Source organism: Vombatus ursinus, unplaced genomic scaffold (assembly GCF_900497805.2).
Source record: "Vombatus ursinus unplaced genomic scaffold, bare-nosed wombat genome assembly UNPS02014170.1, whole genome shotgun sequence".
NCBI classification, from domain to species: Eukaryota; Metazoa; Chordata; class Mammalia; order Diprotodontia; family Vombatidae; genus Vombatus; species Vombatus ursinus.
Genome location: NW_020953948.1, coordinates 1304553 through 1327005, shown reverse-complemented (window position 1 = coordinate 1327005; position 22453 = coordinate 1304553). Strand labels below are relative to the sequence as shown.

The 22453-nt window shown below is 41.0% G+C and overlaps 1 protein-coding gene across 3 annotated transcripts; it reads right to left on the bottom strand.

Moving 5' to 3' along the window:
- Nucleotides 1–2816: 2816 nt before the first annotated feature.
- Nucleotides 2817–20490, bottom strand: LOC114041222 (homeobox protein MSX-2-like). 3 transcript variants are annotated; one of them, XM_027859573.1, is made up of 5 exons: nucleotides 20311–20490; nucleotides 19774–19908; nucleotides 12833–12959; nucleotides 11511–11606; nucleotides 2817–3754 (listed from the first exon to the last, which is right to left on the bottom strand). In XM_027859573.1, exons 2-5 carry the CDS (start codon nucleotides 19804–19806, stop codon nucleotides 3288–3290), a joined length of 723 nt encoding a protein of 240 aa, XP_027715374.1. In that variant the 5' UTR covers nucleotides 19807–19908; nucleotides 20311–20490; the 3' UTR covers nucleotides 2817–3287. The 3 variants fall into 3 exon arrangements, with proteins under 3 accessions (XP_027715374.1, XP_027715375.1, XP_027715376.1); XM_027859574.1 differs by having other exon boundaries at nucleotides 11511–11597; XM_027859575.1 differs by lacking the exon at nucleotides 19774–19908.
- Between the last annotated feature and the right edge of the window lie 1963 nt (nucleotides 20491–22453).

Sequence of the window (22453 nt, the reverse complement as noted above, 5' to 3'; positions counted from 1 at the left end):
TGAGCAGTACCCAATCCCCTGGTTTGTACTTATGCACCTCGAATTTCAATGATGGAGTCAGAGCCAAAAGTCCTTTCTTCTTCAAATCTGAAAATATGGTGGATAGCACCAGTACATAGTTCCTCAAAAATCTATCTTTTGTCTCAAAAGTAGAGATGTCTCCCTGCCCTCCTAGATAAGATAACCCAAACATTTCATAAGGTGATACACCAAGATCTTTCTGGGGTGAAGTCCTAATTCTTATTAAAGCTATTGGCAAGCATTTAATCCAGGACAATTTTGGTTCTGATGTTAATTTGGAAATGTGCTTTTTTAAGAGTCTGATTCATCCTTTCCACCTTCCTAGATGAGGGAGGGTGCCAAGGGGAGTGAAATTCCCAATTTATTTCCAAATAATCCATTATTCACTATAAAATTCGGGGTGTAAAATGACCACCATCGTCTGATTCTATATTTTCTGTTAAACCATATCGTGGAATTACATGTTCCAAAATTATCTTAGATACTCCTGCGCTGACCATTAGGTAAAAGATTGGACTCATCCAGTTAAATATTTTCTCAAAGCTAGATCACACATTGCTTGCACTCCCCACTGACTTCCTTGATGTAGAATTGATAAAATTTCTCTCATGATTTGTTTATTAACCATTTCTCTCCCATCTGGTAATAACCAACGGCCTTGCTCAGTTTCAGTTGCCCCAGATTTAATCAAACCTTTCTTTGTGACTTGCGTAAACACAGGGATCACTTTTGTCTCAAGGACTTCGGGAATTAACACGTGCATTTTTGTAGGTTCCATGGACAAGGCAGCCTCAGCCTTCTCGTCTGCTAATCTGTTTCCCTTTGCTTCAGATATTCCTTGTTTTTGGTGGCCATTCACATGTATTATGGTAATTTCATTTGGTAACACTAAGTTGGCCAGTACCTGCTTTACCAATTCTTCATGTATTAATTGCTTCCCTTTGCTGTTTATCATACCAAATTTTTCCAAATGTATGAACTACCCCATAAGCATATTTGGAGTCTGTATATATAGTACCCTCCTTTCCTCCCAACAGCTTTAGAGGTTGATTGAGGGCATATAATTCACAAGTTTGAGCTGACCAACTATTAGGTGACCTATCAGATTCCTCTAAAGAGTTACTTTTGCCATCAATGACAGCACACCCATTATGTCTTTTTCCATCTATTACTCTGGAAGATCCATCAATGAAAAGACAACGCCCCTCATGGGTGTATACTTGTTTGATATTCTGTGATGCCAAGGCAATTATGTTTCAAATTTTCATATTGTCTGTCCTTTTTGAAGGAAAGAGACAGGATTCATACAAGATTCAGCCACTAATAGCAAATCATTCTTTTCCACATATTGTAATTTCTTTTTTGACACTCTAAGACCTTTTTTCCTGAGGAAATTTAGTAAAACATTTGTTGCTTCTACTATATTTTTCTTTTCTCCTGATATCAATAGATCATCTATATATAGTAGTAAAGTGGTTCCTTTTGGCACTGGAAATTTTTCTAATAATTGCTCCAAAACCTGGCCAAATAAATTTGGGGATTCTGTAAATCTTTGAGGTAGAACAGTCCACCTAAATGGTTTTCTTCCTGTAAGGGGGTTCTCCCATTCAAAGGCAAATAAATCTCTATTTTCTGGAGCTAGGGGGCAGGTCCAGAAAGCATCCTTCCTGGTGTGGAATTTTTCCCATAATGGTATAAGGATTCAGGACCACTGGATATCTTACTGAAACTATTTTATTATTTGCCCATAGGTCCTAGACTAAATGATGAGACCCATCTGGTTTATGGACTGATAAAATGGGAGTGTTATATGGAGCCATGCAAGATTCCAATAACCCGTCCTTTATTAATCGCTCAATAACCGGCCATAGTCCCTTCCATGGGAATGGGTTATTGCCTCACTCGCACCACTTCACCTTCTTTCTTCAGGGTATGTTCACCCATTTTCCAATTGATGGGCATTCCCTCAGTTTCCAATTCTTTGCCACCACAAAAAGAGCTGCTATAAATATTTTTGTACATGTGGGTCCTTTTCCCACTTGGATAATCTCTTTGGGATATAGCCCTAGAAGTGGTATTGCTGGGTCAAAGGGCATGCACATTTTTATAGCCCTTTGGGCATAGTTCCACATTGCTCTCCAAAATGGTTGGATCATTTTACAACTCCACCAACAATGCATTAGTGTTCCAGTTTTCCCACATCTTCTCCAACATTTATCATTTTCCTGTTTTGTCACTTTGGTGAAGTGAGCAGAACCAGGAGAACGTTGTACACAGCCACGTTGTGCGATGACTAATGTTGATAGACTTAGCCCTTCTCAGCAGTGCAAGGATCTAAGACATCCCCAAAGGCCTCATGATGGAAAATGCTATCTACTCCAAAGAAAGAACTATGGAGTTTGAATGCAGATCAAAGCATACTATTTGCTTTTTTTTTTCTTCCTTTTTTGTTTTGTTTCCTCTTTCTGGTGGTTCCTCCTATTGGTTCTAATTCTTCCTTACAACATCAGTAATGTGAAAATATGTTTAATAGGAATGTATATGTATAGCCTATATCAGATTGCACGCTGTCCTGAGGGAGGAGAAGAAAAATTTTAAACTCAAAAGCTTATGAAAGTGATTGTTGATAAATCAAAATAAATTAATAAAAAAATTAATAAAAAAAATTAAAAAAAAAATCAACAGGGCACACTTCACCACCCTTTGGTGATGATTGCCTCTCCGCCTCGATGCCTGGTATTCTGGATGAGCCCTTCAGAAATTGTGAGAAATAACTCATTTGGACTTAGGAGGGATTAAGTTAAAAACCCAGTTTATTACGCAGTTGCAAAAGCGGGTGTCCTATTGAATAGGCACCCCCACCAAAGTAAGAGTTCCCTATTTATCTCTAATCCCAGCTGCAAAGTCCCTCCTCTGTTTCCTCATTGGCTGAGTACTCCAAAGTGTACACCTTTGCCGTACGCTTATTACACATCTACCCCTTGATACGTGTCTTCTCTCCTTCTACATAGATCCCATGTTTAGAAAATGGAGTCTTAGCCCTGCCTGCAAGTGGAGAAGTTAGTATTCATGAGCCCAGTAAGCATGTGCACTCTAAGCAAAGCTTAACCTTGGTCTTATTGACTTCTAACAGCAAAACAATCCCATTTTACTTAGTTACTCTTTGTGATTGTTTCGATTTTATGGAACCCTTTATTCTACTTGACTAACTTCTAACAGCAAAACAAGATAAGACCAGCTGTATCCTGTTTTACTTAGTTACTTTTCTAGCTGTTTGCTCCAAACTTATGGGAACAAACATTTTCGTTATATTTCTCATTGCTCCCTAGGATGGGGGCATGTGACTGGGGTTGTAGAAAGATCACTGGCTGCAGGGTGCCCTGAGAAAAGGTGCTTGAGGCCCCCAAAAGAGTAGATGAACCCTGTAGGTGGGCCCCCAATGGGAAGGGCAGGGCAAGAGAAGGCAAAAGACGCTTGGCTGCTCTCTTCAGTTTCTCCAGCGTGGCTTCCTGTAATCGCTTGGCTTTTGCCCTGCGATTCCCAAACCAACTCTGGATCTGCGTCTCTGACAGGCTCAGAGAGCTAGAGAACTCCGCTCGCTCGGTGGCCGAGAGGTACTGTTTCTGCTGGAATTTCTGTTCTAAGGCCAGACGTTGTGCTGTTGTAAAAGGCATCCAAGGCCTTCGCTTGCTCTTGTGTTTTCGGGGGGTGCGCGATGGGAGACTGACGGGTCCTGTGGGATAGAAACAAACACAGAGAAGCTACTCAGAATCCAACGACTCAGGCTACAGGTGCTTCAGATTCTGGGTAACAGCTCGACTGACAATTCTGCCCTCCAGTTTCACTGTTAGGACTCTAACTTTGCTGTAGCCGAGACTATAAGGGTTGGTTGGGGAGTAACACAATTAACAGTAGCCTAGATGGCGAGAGAGAAAAGAGAGGAGAGAAAAAGAGAGAAAGGAAAGAGAGAGAAGAGAGAAATAAACAGAGAGGGAGGAGAGGAGGAAGGAGCGAGAGAGAAGAGAGAGAAGAGAGAAGAGGAAGAGAGAGAGACAGAAGAGAGAGAGAGGAGGGAGAGAGGAGAAAGGAGAGAGAGAGAGTGAGCAATCAGATAAGTCACAACTTAGAGGATGCTGAAACATAATATAGTAGTTCATTTTGAAGTTAAATTTTTTCCTTGAACACGTCTGCAAGATTTGATTCAACAGCTGACAAACCTGATCTTCAATTTGGTTCTGCATCAACTTGATTTAATAACAACAACAACTCATTGATAACAATAATTAGCATTTATATAGCACCTACTGTGTGCCAGGGATTAAATGAATGCCTGACAGATATTATCTCATTTAATCCTCAGAAAAACACGTCGTAGATGCTGTTATCATCCCTATTTTACAACTGAGGAAAAAGTGGCAGGCAGACTTGCCCAGGGTCACAGTGCTTGTCAGTGTCTGAGGTGGGATTTGAACTCGGGTTTTGCTGACTGCTCAGCCCAGTGTTCTCTCCCCTGCACCCCCAGCTATATTTTGATTTACACCAGGATACAGTAAAAATGCTCACTCATACATGGATAAAATAGAAAAATGGCAGGAGAATTTAACAAGCTCTCTTGCTGAGAAATGGAAATTCATTTTTTGTTTTTATTCCTGAAACCAGTCAACAAAATGAACTGCCAGCTACCACATAAAAGACTGACTTTTCTCTTGGCTCATGACAAGTAGTTATTAAACTGCAAATTCACTTGAAGTTCACTTGCATATATTACTTCGCTTTCCTGGCATGGCGCTGGTAGACTCTCCGGGTTTCATGGGCATACAACAACGAGGCCAGCACAATGGCTCTGCAGAATTTCAGTCTGGTAGGCAGCCCAATACCTCCTCTCCCACATTTTCCCCACTTTGATTCTTAGAGGAGGGGCCAGCCCCCTTCCCCATGAATCACTTATCTACAAGCCAAATCTGTAAGGTTTTTCATGTATTCATATTCAAAATTATGCAAGTCAGGCTACAGGTCAAAGCACGTAGAGCACTCACAATGGAATAATTTTGAGGAGACATATATATAACCAAGGTAAACAAGAAAACCCAACATAAGCACCAAGAAACAAAAGGCCAATGCAATACAAGGATGATCATCACTATTAAATAACATCAAGTCTCCTTGTATCCTACTAACTCACTCTCAATGTCCATTTAATCATTTCATCTTGTCTTGAGTCCCACGGGTCCCATCTAGTCATCCGGTCCTTGGAAAGATCATCTCTTGGACATCCTGGAATAGTCTTCGTCCTCAGGACAGCTCTAAAAAGGGCTCAGCTTCTATGGTTCCAAATCACTTGTAGAGATTCTTAGATAATTCTGCTCAAATCTGTCAGTAATGAGACTTAGTATAATTTAATACAATCGGTTCTCCAAATTATCTTTTAGATAATTCTGCTCAAATGTGTCAGTAATAAGACTTAATATGATTTAGTACAATTGGTTTGTCCAAAGGAAACTTTGGAGAATTTCAGTTTTAACATTCCTTTTGCTGTTTTTATCTTTCCTAAACCATGTACCTGATATGGGAATCTTTAACCAAAAAAAAAAAAAAATGGTGAGGGTCTAATTTGTAAAAGGAAAGCCTTTTGTCTTTTCAAATCATCAGATTCTTTAAAAATGGGAAATAATTTTACTTTCTTTAAATTACCAATGCAATTTTATATGTAGAATTCCTAATCCAATTTTGAAAACTTATTACTAAAACATTCTTAAAATCTGAATTTCTATATTGAAAATATTTGGAAGCCAATCTTATACATGTGTATATAGTTCTCAGAGAAAACAGTCTAATCCTGTTGCTTTCTCAAATTTACCATTTTATTTAATTAGAAAATTTTTACATTACATCTTTGTCTTATTACTTTTTCTAATTCCCCCTTTAGGAGAATATTATCCTTATATTATAATTTGGCAACAAATACAGAAAAAAATTATAAGGTTCTTTTCATTGTTTGTTGTAGTTGGTCAGTCATGTCTGACTCTTCTAGACCCCATTTGGGGTTCTCTTGGAAAAGATACTGGAGTGGTTTGCCATTTCCTTCTTCAAAACAGGCTTAAGTTACTTGTCCAGGGTCACACAACTAGTCTGTGTCCGAGGCCAGATTTGAACTCCAGAAAATGGGTCTTCCTGATTCCAGGCCAGGCATTCTATCCACTGTACCACCTAGCTGTTCCGTAAGATTTTTCATACTTGCATCAGTATCCATCCATTAATCAACAGATTTAGTATTTTTGTACTTATAAAATTTCTACTTTGCCTGATTATAGAAATTTGCTATGAAAGGAAGAGGAGGGATATCATTATAAAAATGTCAAGACTCATCCCTTCAAGTGCGTACACTGACCTGACATATATCAAAGTAGAGGGGAAAAACTCCCTCAGCTGTATTTGATTCCAGGCATGAGTCATAGTGGACAGCCAATCATGTAGTCACAAGGTATCAAAAGCCAGGCTCAGGATTAACCAGGTGGGGAAATTTCCTGTTCAGAAAGGAAATAACAAAATGTGGAAAGTAAGTCAAGAGTCTCCTTCCTTACACCATGCCAAGGTCATCCTATCAACTTTTCCCAGGGAAAGACATCCAACTGTAGTAGTTCTCATCAAAGGTTTCTTGTTCTGTGTGAAAGCCTTTCCACATTGATTATACTCATAAGGTTTCTCTCCAGTGTGGATCCTCTAATGTATCAAAAGACTGGTGTTCGGTGTGAAAGCCTTTAGACACTGATTTCGTTCAAAAGTTTTCTCTGCAGTGTGGATTCTCTGATGTGGAGAAAGACTAGAATTATAGCTGAAAGTCTTTCCACATTGATTACATTTATAAGTTTTCTCTCCAGTGTGGATTCTCTGATGTATCAAAAGATGGGTGCTCTGGATGAAAGCCTTTCCACATTGATTACATTTGTGGAGTCTCTGATGTATAGAAAGAATGGAAATCTGGCTGAAAGTCTTTCCACAATGTTACATTTACAAGGTTTCTCTCCAGTGTGAACTCTCTGATGTTGAGGAAGACTAGATTTCTTTTTGAAAGTCTTTCCACATTGATTACATTCAAAAGGTTTCCCTGCAGTGCAAATTTTATGGTGACCAATGAGATCTGAGTCATGGCTTAAGGCCTTTCCACCTTTATTCCCTATAGAAACCATTTTTCCAGTATAACTTTTCTGATATCTAATGACATCTAAACTCAAGCTGATAGCCAACTCCTGTTGAAAACTTTGATATATTTGCACTGAGGAAGGCTTCTTATAAGACTGAAGAAGTCCAGTCTTTTCAGTAAAGCATTCCTTATCTTCGCTAGACTGAAAAAAGTCATTCTCTGACATAATTTTCTTACATTGAATCAGGGCTGAAAACTGTCTGAAACTCTTTCCATCTTTATCAAATTCACAGTGACTATTCTGATTTTTCACTATCTTGATATCTGAGCCACAGATTTCTCTCAAACTGAAGTCACAGGGACCATCACTCATAAATCTTTGCTGATGAGATTCTTCTACAGAAATGCTCAGCTTTAAAGTAGTCTCAATTGCACACCTAGTCTCTGAATCTTAAGGAAATACACACACACAGACGTATGCATTGAAATAAATCCTCTTTCTTTCATTGAAAGAAACCAAACTGACCAGTATTCTATCTCACAAGTCAAAAAGAAGAGTTTTCAAACTTAATGGACAGAATCAATCAATTGAAAATGCCATTCACTTACATCTGCAGGATGATTTAATTTATGAAGAGCTTCACCCAAAAATGACATTGGATGATCACAATAAATTTGTGATACAGGCAGGGTTGTCATTATACTTTACAACTGAAGCTCTGAGCTCAGAATAGCCAAGTCACATAACGAATATCCCTGCAGGAGACACCGGAACTCAAACTCTGGGACTGAACATGTTCTCTCCCTAGCACTAGATGGCCTTTCTCCATTTCACTTCCAATTTTTCATTCAAATGACTTTTGTTGATTATTCTTTTTAACTTGTTGTGCTCAAGGAAGACTTCTGCTTTTCTATATGGATCAGTTTTCATCCACTATCACTTGGTCATCCTTTGTAAATTTCATCTGTTAAGTTGAGAAATAGATTTAAACTTTTCACCTGTCATGCATTATTTTCAGTGTTATGACTTTTCTTACCCTTTATTCAGATCCACTGATATCATTCCATGTGCTGCACATATATTAAAAACTGAAATTATTCCATCATTTACCATATCTTTGACCAGAATGTAATTTTCCTCTTGATCCTTTTTAATCTTATTATTTTTTTTCAGGTTCCATGTCTAAGATCACAACGTATCTTCCAACCTTACTTTTTTCTTTTCATCAGAGGCTTAAGATTCTGTTTTGATGCATGTCTTTTAGCTATTATTTATTTTTAATATCTTTATCTTTGAATGCCTGTGTTCCCTAAATAAAAGAGTCCTTATAATAAACAAAATGACAAAAAAAATCCACTCATTTCACAATGTCTCATTCTCTATTTCGAGGCCATCTTCCTTCTTATGGGAAGCAGACGACAGGATTCCCTATTAGTCCACTATTAGCACGTCCCAGTTAGTGGTTCATGAAAACATTGGAGGTTCATGACTATGGTCTAAAAGACTGCAGCTAAATATTCTTTAATGATAACTTAAGCAGTAAATTACACAATTTTGCTACAAATATATATATTTTTTCTCTGAGACAATAAGCATGTGTATGTTGGAAGCATAACAAGTTTCTTTATGCAGTGATTCCAAACCATTATGATCAGGGATACAATGATTTTGGTGCTCATACAGTGATTGCACCAAATTCTGATTCCTTCTGAATAAGTAAGACATATTCTGCTCCTCAACCCTTCATCAAATTGTTTCCAAACTGCTAGAAAGGTTTCACATGCAAGTGCAAATCAATTCCCAGTCACAGGTAAGCACATGCCAACATTTGCTTTCTGTAATATTCTGCCCCAGAGTAGTTCCCTCATTCCAGAATTACTTTGTAATTGCATTTCAGTACAGTAATCATCACATCAAGTTCTTACAAATGTGTATGTTCTTGTAGCACAGATAGCAAGTTCTTTGGAAAACATGCTCACTAATCATGGTTATGACAAGACATCTTGAAACCATCAGTGACCATCATAAGCATTCTACAAAAAAAGACACCTCTCATGGTGTAGTGTTAAGGCTAATTTTTGATTTGAAGTTATCTTCTGCTTGGGTTACTATTCTTGTATTGGGCAGATTTTCAAACAATCAGGTTGGAAAGATAGGTCAGTCACTCTGTAGAGTTTCTGTGAGGATACAGACATTGTGCCGGTGGTAGAAAGAAGAAACTCAAGTCTGGTGATTCTTTTCTTAAAAACCTTGCTTAATGTAAAAGCATTTCTTGAAAAAAATGCACAGCAATATAGGCAAGTGAACTTCAAAGACATTTAACATTTAATAGGCTACTAGTCAGCAAAAGGAAAAAGAAACCTTTTATTTATTATCTAGTGATTCATTTGGTGACTGGTTTGTGGGCTAAAAATTAAAAAATGAGTTTCCATCCCTCACAAGGGAGGTTTTAAGTTCTCTCACCATTTTCCATATATGAGTGAGCATTTTCACCCTGGTAGCCCCCCCTTCCCCTTTTTTCTTGCCTCCTTTTGTGTTCCCCACCCCTCACTGTCTTCCATTAAACTCCTTAAGGGCAGAACTGTCTTTCTTTTGATTGATTGCATCCCCAGCACTTAGCATAGCGTCTGACACATAGTAGGTGCTTCAGAAATGTTTATAAGATTGTGTTATTGGACTGAATCTTTTGTCTCAGAATATTCACTCCTCTTTCATCCTCATTCTTTCCAATCATTTTCAATCTCTGCCCATATATTGGTTCCTTCCCTACTGCCACAAACAAAACCAGGTCTCCCTGATACTCAAAAAAAGCCTCACTTGGCCCATTTATCCCCACTAGATATTGTCCTGTCTCTTCCTTTTCACTGCTAAATACCTAGAGATGGGGGCAGCTACGTGGTGCAGTAGATAGAGCCACTGGCCCTGGAGTCAGGAGGACCTGAGTTCAAATCCAGCCTCAGACATATGATACTTCCTAGCTGTGTGAGCATGGGCAAGTCACTTAACCCCAATTGCCTCACTAAAAAAAAAAATAATAATAATAATAATAAAAAATACCTAGAGATGGCCATCTACAACTGCTGTCTCCAATTCCCTTTTCTGCTGTCTTTGAAATCCTGTGCAGGCTCCTTTTTTGACTAAAATAATCCTCTGAAAAGTTACAAATCATCTCCAAATGACTAAGTCCAATGGCCTTTTCTCCATCCTCATCCTTCTTGACCCCTCTGCCACCTATGACACTGTCAACCACCCCTCTTTTTCTGCATACTCTCTTCTCTCTAGGTTTTAGGAACACTGCTCTCTCCTGGTTCTCCTCCTCCCATGTCCGAAGCTAAACTCCTTATGTTTCCACCAATCCTCTCATCTTTTTACTTGATTATTGCTGTCCCAATCGTCCAGCCTCACAACCTAGGAATCACTCCCTCACCATCGTTCACACGCTCACAACCCACATTTCAATCTTTTGGAAAGTCCTACTTTTGTACCCTCTCTCCCACAACTGTTCTTCTCTTGGTTCAGGCCTGTGTAATCTCAAACCTGTGGTGTTGCAAGAGCTTGCTGGTGGGTCTGAGTGCCTTAATTCTCTCTCCAGTCTACTCAATCCTCCATGCAGTATCAAATTCACTTTCCAAAATAAAGCACACTTTTGACCACGTCACTACCTACTCAATAAACTCTTCCCTCTTACCAGGACTGAGTACAAAATCCTCTAGTAGCTGAAATCCTTCATCTTTTTCCCCTCCTTTTCGTTGGCTGCCCCTCATACCTAGAATGCTCAACCTAAAAGCCCACCCTCTACAAGCTTTTTCCAGTTTTCTTCATCTTCATTCCTTCCCTTTCTTGATTAGCTGAAATTTATCCTGAATACAGCAGACCTCCACATAATTGCTTGCCTGTTTTCTTCCCCACTAGATTGTGAATTCCTTGAGAACAGGCCTTTCTTTGTATCTATGGCACTTAGCGTAGTGTCTGGCACTTAGTAGGTATTCAATACATGCTTGTTGACTTGAAGGTCTAGGAAAGAGCAAATGTGGGACAGCTCTAGCCCTTTTTGTATGTTTTCAGAAGATTTCCATGCCCCCAAATTCTAAACAGTGACTTATTATAGGATTAGAGATTTGTCAATAGAAGAGAAGTGAAACGCCATGTTGTCCAACTTCCTGATTTCACAGATGGGAAAACTGAGGCTCAGAGGTTCAGTGACTTTCCCTAGATCATATTGCTCAAAATCATTTAAAAAAAGGATTCCAAGTCAGATTTTTCTGCCCCTAAGCCTAGCATTCCCTTCATTACAACATAGATTTTTTGTGCTAGTAGCCCTCATAAACTTGCTTTCATCTCACTCACCTGGACTGGAGTTTTTTGGGCCTTTTCCATCCAAGATCCATGATGCTTCCCTTTCCATCAAATGGGAGGTCAAATCTTCTCTGAGAACTGGAATTCCTTAGCATGAGGAATAAGGAAGAGACGAGGATAGAGAGAAATTTAAGACTTTACTCCTCTTTAGGGAAAGGAGACATGCAAGCTAGGACCACATGAGGGCTCCTATAGGATTCCTCAAGGATGGTTGACATGCTATTTATTGTTGGAAGTTTGGGAGTTAGGGGGAGACCAGGTAGCCAATTTGGAACTAGAAAATTCTGTCTTTGTCTCTTTCATAGAAAGATGGTGATATTCCATAGCTTCCATTATCGAGGAAATAGAGCCAGCTGGTAGTTCAGTGGTTAGAACCCTGGGTCTGGATTCAAAAAGACTTGAATGCAATCCAGGCTAAGATACTTAGTAGTTGTGTGCCCCTGGGAGAGTCACTTAATCTCTATTTGCCTTAGTTTCCTCAACTGTAACATAGGGATAATAATAGCACCAAACTCAAAGGGAATTGTGATACTCAGATGAGATCATCTTTATAAAGCGCTTAGCACAGTGCCTAGTACAGAGGTGTATGTCAATTTATATTCCTTTCCCTTTCCATCAATTGTCTTGGAATTTAGGGAAACAGTGAAACAAGATAAACTTGCTATAAAGGCAGGAGTAAGCATAATGAGCTACAAATTTATGTCTGTTAACAAGAAGAGCTTTTTAAAGACCAGAACTGTCCCAAAGAGAGAGGGGTTGCCTTCATTGCTCATCTGCAAGGCAAAGTTGAATGAGTAGTTTTCAGAGATTTTGCCAACAAAATTTATGCTTAAGAAGGGGCTAAGGGGGCAGCTAGGTGGTGCAGTGGATAAATCAGTGGCCCTGAAGTCAGGAGGACCTGAGTTCAGATGTGGTCTCAGACCAAACACTTGACACGTACTAGCTGTGTGACCCTGGGCAAGTCACTTAACCCCAATTGCCTAAAAAATAAAAAAAAAATAAGAAGGGGGTAGTCTAGATAACTTTGAGATTAGTTCCAAGTCTGAGATTTTATAACACTTTCATTTTGTACCTGAAAACTACAAAAAATAGGAAAGATACAGCTTTAAGAGGAACAAAAGAACATCCCAGCTTCCTAGCACAAAATGCAAAGACTTTTTATTGGGGAAAATGAGGAGCAGGAGGACCCTGTGGAGAGACTGGCATTTCTCCTTTGTGATAATTGATAAATGCTCAAACCCTGTACACTCTGGAAGGAAAGAAGATACTCCTTTGATGGCAAATTCTGAGTTCCCAGGGGAAGCTGTACTTACCCAGGGAGAGCAGGTTCTGGAAGTTTTCCAGCATCACCTCCTTGTAGAGCTTTTTCTGGGAATGGTCCAAGAGGCCCCACTCCTCCTGGGTGAAGTCCACAGCCACATCCTTGAATGTCAGTGACTCCTAAACATTAAAATTCACAAGACTTAGAGCTGAAAGAGACTTCCGAATTCATCTAGCCCAACCCTCATCAACGTACAGAAGGAAACTGAAGTACAGAGAAGGGATTTCCTAAAGGTTATACCATTTATGAGTGTTGGAACCAACACTTTAAACTGTAATCATTAAAAGCCCAATTGAATACTGAGAAAAACAATTTATATTTGCAGTTGGAATAGAGTTGACAGATATCTTACTCTGAAATGTTTCTCCCTGTGGAATCAAGGGAAAAGTATGTGATCTATAGGTATAAGAATCTATAGGGAGGTAAAAGAATCTATAGGGAAAAAAGAAAGAAGGTGGTGTGAAATTTCTTCCTCATCAGAACTTTTTTTTTTTTTTTTGGCTAGGCAATGGGGTTAAGTGACTTGCCCAGGGTCACACAGCCAGTGTTACATGTGTCTGAGGCTGGATTTGAACTCAGGTCCCCCTGAATCCAGGGTCGGTGCTCAATCCACTGCGCCACCTAGCTGCCCCCTCATCAGAGCTTTCATAGTGCCATGTTAGAAAATTCTATGAAGAGTTTGTAAGAATCTGGCAAATACCATGTATTCTGGGGCTGCATGGGGTGAGGTAGTAAAGACATCACCTGCAATCACTGAAGAGAGAGCAAAAAAAAAGAAGCAATCGGGGCAGCTAGGTTATACAGTGGATAGAGCACTGGCCCTGGATTCAGGAGGACCTGAGTTCAAATCCGACCTCAGACACATAACACTTACTAGCTGTGTGACCCTGGGCAAGTCACTTAACCCCATTGCCTAGCCAAAAACAAACAAACAAACAAACAAAAAGAAGCAATCTAGTTAATTTCCTACAAGTCTGAAAGTCTCATCTACTTGAAAATACAGAAGAGGATTCTTAAGAGATATTAATCACAATCTGGACTGTTCTGAGTAGTATGAACCTGTTATCAGCCATGTGAAGAAGAGTTATTTATGGTTATATTGAGGGCTTGGGGTGACAATAGATAAGATTTGTCACAGCCAAAACATCTTATGTTTATAATTGCTTTTACTTCTTAATGGCATATATTCATTAATTTTCATATTTTGTTATATATTATATATTTCATATTTTGTTGTATATTATATAATATGATATTATATATATATAAGAGTATGATGGGGACAGGAGGGTTCCTTCATTTATTAAAAACGTAATATTTCATTATCTGGGGATAGAAATTGGGCTGATTCATAAGAAAGACATCGCCAGTATATAAGAAATTAATAATCCAAAAAAACCACTAAAAGTCTAAGACACTGAAGAGCAAGCATTAGGATGATGAGTTAAGAGGCAGACTGATGGATGAAATACAAGAGATTGGCCAGATATGAAAATGCCTTGATACTTGAAAGGTGTTATCTATTTTTCTAATCTGTTACACGTAGAACACGTTTGGCCAATGCATTGTTATCTCAAGCTCTCTCATTTCATTGTCTGCCGTCTTCGTTAGTATTATGATTTGCTTTTTCAGAGATTCTATTATTTAGGAACAATTCTCGATCTTGTGGATAACAGTAGTCTTTTTACCTTTCACCGTTTTGGTTTCTTCTGTAACGTATGCAATTTAAGGTTTTTTGAAATCCATATTTCTCTTTAACTTCTTTTTTATTTCTGAATTACTTAACTTCTGAGCAATTAAGACGTTAATGGTCTTTTCCCACTTTTTTAGATCCCCAAGTATTTAGAAACCTTTCCTTTTCACTAGGGCCTCTTGAGTCACTATTCTTCATTGCTCAGTATTTATGATGGCTGGGCTCTCACTAGAGGAAGGCAGTACTTTTATTGATTGACAATGCATGTCTAATTGTTTCTCTAACTCACTCACGACAGAAGCTGTTGCAAACCTCTTCCTTCTCAGACCTCCCACATACATCCTCCACTACCATGAGGTGAGGACATGAATCCCAAATGTCCATTTCAGGAGAGAATGCAGCTCACACATTTCCTCAATTCTTACCTGATGCCACTACCTTTGAACTTCTCTGAAGGCCATCTCCACCATTCTCCAGGAAGCTTGTTATTGGGATAACATCATCTTGTACCATTTTATCAGCCTTAGTACTCCACCACATCCCTACCTTCTGCCTTTCTGATTAGAAGGTAGGGCCATGAACCCCCAACTTCCATTTGAGGAGAAGGCTGAGCTCACACTGTTCATTTCTCACATTTCTCACCTGGCTGCACCACTTTGGGACTTCTGATTGGCTTCCTCACCATGACCCAGTGTCTGCTGTGTTCTCCTAGCCCTGGTCAGCTAACTTTCCCTTGTTCTCTTCCCCTTTGAGTTTGTAAACTTAATGAGATCAGGGATCATCTTCTTTTGGCATTTGAATCCTCAATCTGTATCATAAACATTTAATGAATGTTTGACTATTGACCACCCAAACACTCTCATCTGAATATCTTACCTCTTATTCTAATTTAAAAATTGAGACCATTCAATGTGAGTCAGCTGTGATCACAAAATCCTTTCAGAAATAGCAGTCTTAAATTTAACATGCCCAAAATAGAATTTATCTTGTTCCCTAAAGCTCTCCTACCTCCCCTATAGCTTTTAAGGGCAACAATATCTTCCTAGTCCCTGGAGCTAATAACCCGGGTATCATCTTTATTTCCTATCTCTCATCCCCCTAATCCAATCTGTTGCCAATATCTCTGCATTTCACTTTCAAAACATCTCTCAAAAAACCTTTTTCTAATGCAGCCACCTTGGTGGAGACCTCATCACCTCATCCTTGGATTTTAGCAATAGCTTGCTGGTAGGTTGGCTGGCCTCTGGACTCTCCCCAATGCATCCCCCATTTGGCCAACAAAGTGATTTTCCTATATTGCAGGTTCAAACGTGTAATTCCCCTACTCGATAAATTTCACTGGCTTCCTATCACCTCCAGGATTAAATACAAAATCTTCTTGGACTCAACACCCTTTATGACCTAGAAATCACCTACTTTTACAATCTTCTCACACCTTAACTGTGATCCAATGATACTGCCTTCCTTGGCTTTCCAAAAAGAAGACATTCCATTCCCATGCATTTTCTCTGGCTGTCCAAGTGGCTGGGAATCCTCTCCATCCTGGCTTCCTTCAAGTCTTAACTTCTACATGAAGCCTTTCCCAACCCCTCTTAATTCTAGTGCCTTCCTTCTTTTAATTACCTATTTATCCTGCTTGTGGCTCGCATGTACATGTTTGTTTGCTTGCTGTCTACACCATTACATTGTGAGTTCTTTGAGGACGGAAACTGTTACTTAACTCTTTTTGTATCCACAGCACTAAGCTCAGCCTGGTACACAGTAGGCACTTAATAAATGTTCACTGACTGAATGCTTGCATTCTCATCATCTCCAAAGCTTTTCATGTCATCTTCCAGTGGCTCCTTTTCTCCAGTCTCCAACAAAGGGCTGGGCCTTGATTTTGCCAAGGAAAACTCTCTCTACATGGATCTTGGCATTCTCAACCCTTCTCTCAAATTTTCAAAGTTTCTCTATCAGCTGATTCCTTTCCTACTGGCTTTAAACCTTTGTGACTCCCCCATCTGTAAAGAAACCTTTAAGAGACCCTAATCACCCTTTGAACTACCATTCTATCTCGCCTCCTTTTCTTGGTCAAACTCCGGCCATTTCTCAGTGCTAATCCTTAGTGACCTCCCTGCTTTATTCAACACAGTTGGGCCCCTCTCCTCTAGGATTTTCATTCATCTGGGTGCCTTTCTCAGCAGCTTTATCTCCTACCTGTCTGCCTATGCCTTTTCAGTCTCCCCAGATGGTCCATCAATCACATCACAACCCTTTGGTTCTTCTCACTCTATGTTCTAGTGGGATTGATTGACTTCTCATCTCTATGGACATGACTCCTATATCTCTATAGCCAGACTCTACCTCTGCTGGGCTTCTGTGCCAACACCATTTTTTACCTTTAGGAAATTTCCAATTTAACATCTCAAAGACAACTTAAATAAATTCAGCATATCTACTCAAGGACTCCTATGCCTTCCCCCACTAGCAAATTTCTTTCTTTCTGTAGAGGACAACCCCATTTTCCCATTCTCTCAGGTTCAGAAAGTTGCCATTATCATGGAATCCTTTCTGTCCCCTAACCACATATACCATCAGCTGCGAAGTCTTGACTTTTCTGTCTTCCAAACATCTCTCAAAACTGAGCCCTTTCCTCCACTCACACGGCAGCCACCTTCATTCAGAACCTCACCACCTCTCCCCCAGATTGGAAGCCTACGTTCTGGGATAGGCTTGACTCCAGGTGGACCCTAAGAGTTTAGATTCTGGATGACCATGCCACACCCGCCCAGGTGAGTGAACAGTTAACAGCAGGTCTGCTTAACCAGAGCAGGAAAAGGATATTTAACAAGCACCAACACTGAAGAACAGGTTAACTGGTTTGGCTCAATGGCCAAGCATCGGGGCACATCTGGAGCACCTTGGGGCTCTGGGTCCTCAGGAGACTAGGAAGTAAGATCAAAAGCCAGAGCTTTTGTTCCCTGAGCCGACCCAGACTGGAGAATGTTATCATTACTTGTTAAAGGGAAAACTATCCTCCTTTAGAAGTTAAGATTGTACATGTGGGTCCTTTTCCCATTTGTATGATCTCTTTGGGATACAGCTATTGCTGGGTCAAAGGGTATGCACATTTTTATAGCCCTCTGGGCATAGTTCCAAATTGCTCTCCAAAATGGTTGGATCATTTCACAACTCCACCAACAATGCATTAGTCTTCCAATTTTCCAACATTTATCATTTTCCTGTTTTGTCACTTTGGTGAGGTGAGCAGAACCAGGAGAACATTGTACACAGTCACGTTGTGTGATGACTAATGTTGATAGACTTAGCCCTTCTCAGCAATACAAGGATCTAAGACATCCCCAAAGGTCTCATGATGGAAAATGCTCTCCACATCCAAAGAAAGAACTGTGGAGTTTGAATGCAGATCAAAGCATATTATTTGCTATTTTTTTCTTCCTCTTTTGTTTTGTTTCCTCTTTCTGGTGGTTCCTCTTATTGGTTCTAATTCTTCCTTACAACATCAGTAATGTGAAAATATGTTTAATAGGAATGTATATGTATAGCCTATATCAGATTGAACGCTGTCTTGGGGAGGGAGGAGAAGAAAAATTTAAAACTCAAAAGCTTATGGAAGTGATTGTTGATAAATCAAAATCAATTAATAAAAAAAAAGAATATGGAGAAAACAAAAAAAAAAAAAGAAGAAGAAGAAGATAAGATTGACAAAGCAGATTGAGCCAGGCTGGGACTGGAGTCAGGAAGATCTAAGTTCAAATCTGATCTCAGGAATTTACTAGCTGTGTTATCCTAATTTAAGTCACTTAAGCACTGTTTGCCTCAGTTTCCTCAACTGAAATAAAAGTAGTAAGGGAATCTAACCTCATAGGGTTGTGAAGAATGTCCAGAAAGGGATTTTTGGGAAACCTAACAGACTGTTATCAAAATCCTTAAAGCCTGCCTCTGATAGTTACCAAGTATCCCCTTCCATAACTCCCTTCCCCCTATTACTAAAGAACTCCTAGGACTTGGAAAAATTCCAGGAATTTACCCTTTTTTCTAAATCCAGTCAAAGGAGGCAGCAGTAGCTTAACAAATGCTAATTACTGACTGATAAAGCAGTAGTTGTTTGGATCAGAGTCAAACTGCTCAGGGAAAGTTTAAGAATCCTCCTTTTTAAAATAAGGTCCCATTTTTCTGCCTTTCTCGCCCTCAGTGTCCTACTAGATCTTACCCAAAACTGCTTTGTACAATCTCTGGGTCAAGTAGCCCAGGAGAAAACTAAGTTTGTACTTGTGTGTGCGTGTAATCAGTGAACAAGAAGAACCCACCAGTCCATGGCCTCCTCCTGGTGTGAGTCACCTTCCTGAGTGGCTGCAAGAGGGCAGTGCACCTGGCTGGCTACACCCTGCACTGCCTTAGCTGACTGTGGCCAGCAAGGCCCCTGACAATGCTTGCAAGAGGGTCAAACAAGATAATATTTATCTGACTAGGCCCACCCATCTTCCCCTCTGCTTACACCTCACTCCCTCCACTTCCTCTCACCCACTCACACTGACCTCCTGGCTTATACTTGGTTAAGACCCTGGGTCTGGGCCTTATGGCCGTCTCTCAAGCTTGGAATGTTCTCTCCTCACCTCCACCCGCTGGCTTCCTTCATGTCTCAGCTCAAACCTCACCTTCTAACAAAACCCTTTCCTGGTCCCTGAAACTGCTGGCTCCTTACCCTCCCCCCTAATCTGTTTTTAGCTTTTATGGACACAGATGCCTAAACGCTGTCTCCCACATTAGACAGTAAGTTTCATGACAGCAGGGGCTGATTTCTCCTTCCTTTGTATCCACAGGAGGTTTGAACAGGAGCTAAGAAATGGCAAATGGGAGGGATTCAGAGAGACCTGGGAAGACTTGTGTGAACAGAGGCAGAGTAAGTGGACCAGGCAGGGGGTGGGTGGGTGGGTGGGTGTGTGTGTGTGTGTGTGTTAGGAATACAAAAAAGAGAGCAAAGAAATGGTCTACATGTAACAGGATAATAAATGAAATGGTTTTCTTGGACAGCCAGGTGTGATGAGGGAGAGCTTAAAAATCAAAACCAGGAGGGCAGCAAGCTGGGGGGAGGTTATTGCTAGAGATGAAAGGGAGCTCATGAAGCAGTCCAAAACCCAGAGGAGGGCAGGGCAGTGTTGTTACTAATGTCTTCTATTCTTTTTAATGACCACCCTTGCTGATGGTGGTGGAGCCTGCAGCTGCCCCGCACTCACCTGCCATGGAGGTCTCGGGGGTCCGGGGGCCATCCCCTTGGCCTCCCTGCCTGGGCCAGCTCTTGGTCCTCTTCAGGGGAGGCAGAAGGATCTGGGGGAGACGTCCCTGCCTTCACCCCCAGGCAGGGGGCTGGTCTACAAGGATTTACGGAGGGTGAGACCCCCGAGGGGCCCCCAAGCCCCTGGCACTGCCCTCCCCAGCAGAAGAGGGGGCAGCAGGGTGGGCACGGTGACCACCCTCCACCCTCTTATTCCTTCTCTTCTGCCCCACTGCTTTCACTGGTTGTCCCATAAAGACCCAAGAGGCAGGAAGGGGCTTCACATCCCAGGATGGAGGAAAACCGTCAGTCTCCATGACTCCTGAGTCAGAGCTCTCGCTCCCGCAGAGGCTCTGGGCAAGGTCTGAAGGTCAGGCTACGTGACCCTTTGGAAAGGCAGGGGCTGGCACCCCAGTACCCTGAGGATGTGATGGAGTGCCTGGACAGGAAGCAGGGGCCAGGGCCAGGCATGCTCCTGGTGTTGCTGGAGGGCACTCACCGAGAGGTCGGATGGGAAGGATGAGGCCCACTGGAAAGGGCATGCAAGCAAAAGCTGGTGCTGGGCAGGGTCGCAGCTCAGACCTGGTGCATTTCACATGCACAGCAGGTCTGCTTCCTGGAAAGAGATGACCTCTCAGCTGCAAGGGCTCAGGCTTCCTGGTAATCTGCTCAGGGAGACTCCTCCCAGGCCCCAGGGCCCCACCCTGCCCCGCCCCCGAGCCTTCAGTGGCACTCAGGTCCACAACCTGAGGACCCTGCCTGCTTCTGGGCCACAGGCCCTGCCCTCCACCTCTGGCCTCCTCACTGGAATCCAAACTCCTCCCCGGGGTTCAAATCTCCCCCAATTAGCTGCTCACCCCGGAGAGCTCCACCTCCCCCATGCCCCACCATCTGTCTTCCTGCCTCCCTGCCCCAGCTCTGGGGCTCCAGACCTCCTACTCTGAGAAGGATCTTCTGGTCTTTTCTCAGCTCTTTGGTGCTGCTCTCATCTTCTCCTCACGAGAGTATCTGGGCCCTGTGTCCCTCCTGGTTGCCCCACCCACTCCCCCAGGCAGAAAATGGAATTAATTGTCTTCTCCGCTTTAGAAACATCTACTTTCTTTTTTAATACTTTATTTCTTCTCCAATTACATGTAAAAATAATTTAACATTCTTTTTCTCAAATTTTGAGTTCCAGATTTTCTTCCAACCTCCTTTCCCTCCCCATTGAGAAGGCAAGCAATTAACATACATTATACATGTGTAGTCATACAAAACACATTTCTGTGTAAGTCGTGCTGTGAAAGAAAACACAGACAATCCACCCCCCCATAATGAAAACAAAGAAAAAGTATCTTTGATCTGCCTTCAGACTCCATCAGTTCTTTCTCTGGAGGAGGATAGCATTTTTCATCCTAAATCCTTCAGAATGGTCTTGGATCATTGTGTTGCCGAGAATAGCTAAGTCATTCACAGTAGATCATCATGCGATATTGCTATTACTGTCTGCAATATTCTCCTAGTTCTACTCTTTTCATTTGGCGTCATTTCACATGAGTCTTTCCAGGTTTTTCTGAGAGCATCCTGCTCATCATTTTTTTCTTTTTTTTTTCTTTTTTTTTTTTAGCAAGGCAGTTAGGGTTCAGTGACTTGCCCAGGGTCACACAGCTAGTGAGTGTTATGTGTCTGAGGCTGGATTAGAACTGAGGTCCTCCTGACTCCAGGGCCAGTGCTCTATCCACTGCACCACCTACTCATTTCTTCCAGTACAATAGTATTCCATCACAATCATATACAACAACTTGTTCAGCCATTCCCCAATTGATGGGCATCCCCTCAATTTCCAATTCTTTGCCACCATTAAAAAGCTGCTATAATTATTTTTGTACATATTTTTGTTTTTTATCTCTTTGGGATACAGACATAATAGTGGTATGGCTGGATCAAAGGGTATGCACTATGTTATAGCCCTTTTGGCACAGTTCCAAATCGCTCTATAGAATGGTTGAATCAGCATGCAACTTCATCGATAGTACCTTAGTGTTTTAATTTTCCCGCATCCCTTCCAACATTTATCATTTTCCTTTTCTGTCCTATTAGCCAATTTGATAGGGACATGTTCATAGCTCAGAAGTGTTTTAATTTGCATTTCTCTAATTAATAGTGATTTCGAGCATGTTTTTCATATGACTATAGATAACTTTGATTACTTTTTCTGAAAACTGCCTGTTTGTGTCCTTTGACCATTTATCAATTGAGGAATGGCTCTTATTTTTATAAATTTGACTCAGTTTTCTATATATTTGAGAGATGAGGTCTTTATCAGAGAAACTTGCTGTGAAAAATTTTTTTCACAGTAATGATTACTATGTATTTCTCTCCATCCTATTTTCCCCGTTTATCCTACTGTCTCTCTCCTTCTCCTTTCACCCTGTCCATTCTCAAAAGTGTTTTGCTTCTGACTCTTATCTCCCTCAATCTGCCCTCCTTTCTATCATCTCTCCACCCTTCCCTTGTCCCCTTCCCCTCCTGCTTTCCTGTATGGTAATATAGATTTCTATACCCACCTGAGTGTGTATTTTATTTCATCTTTGAGCCAATTCTGATGAGAGTAAGGTTCATGTGCTCCCCTCCCCCTGTTCCCCACATCTTCCCCTCCACTG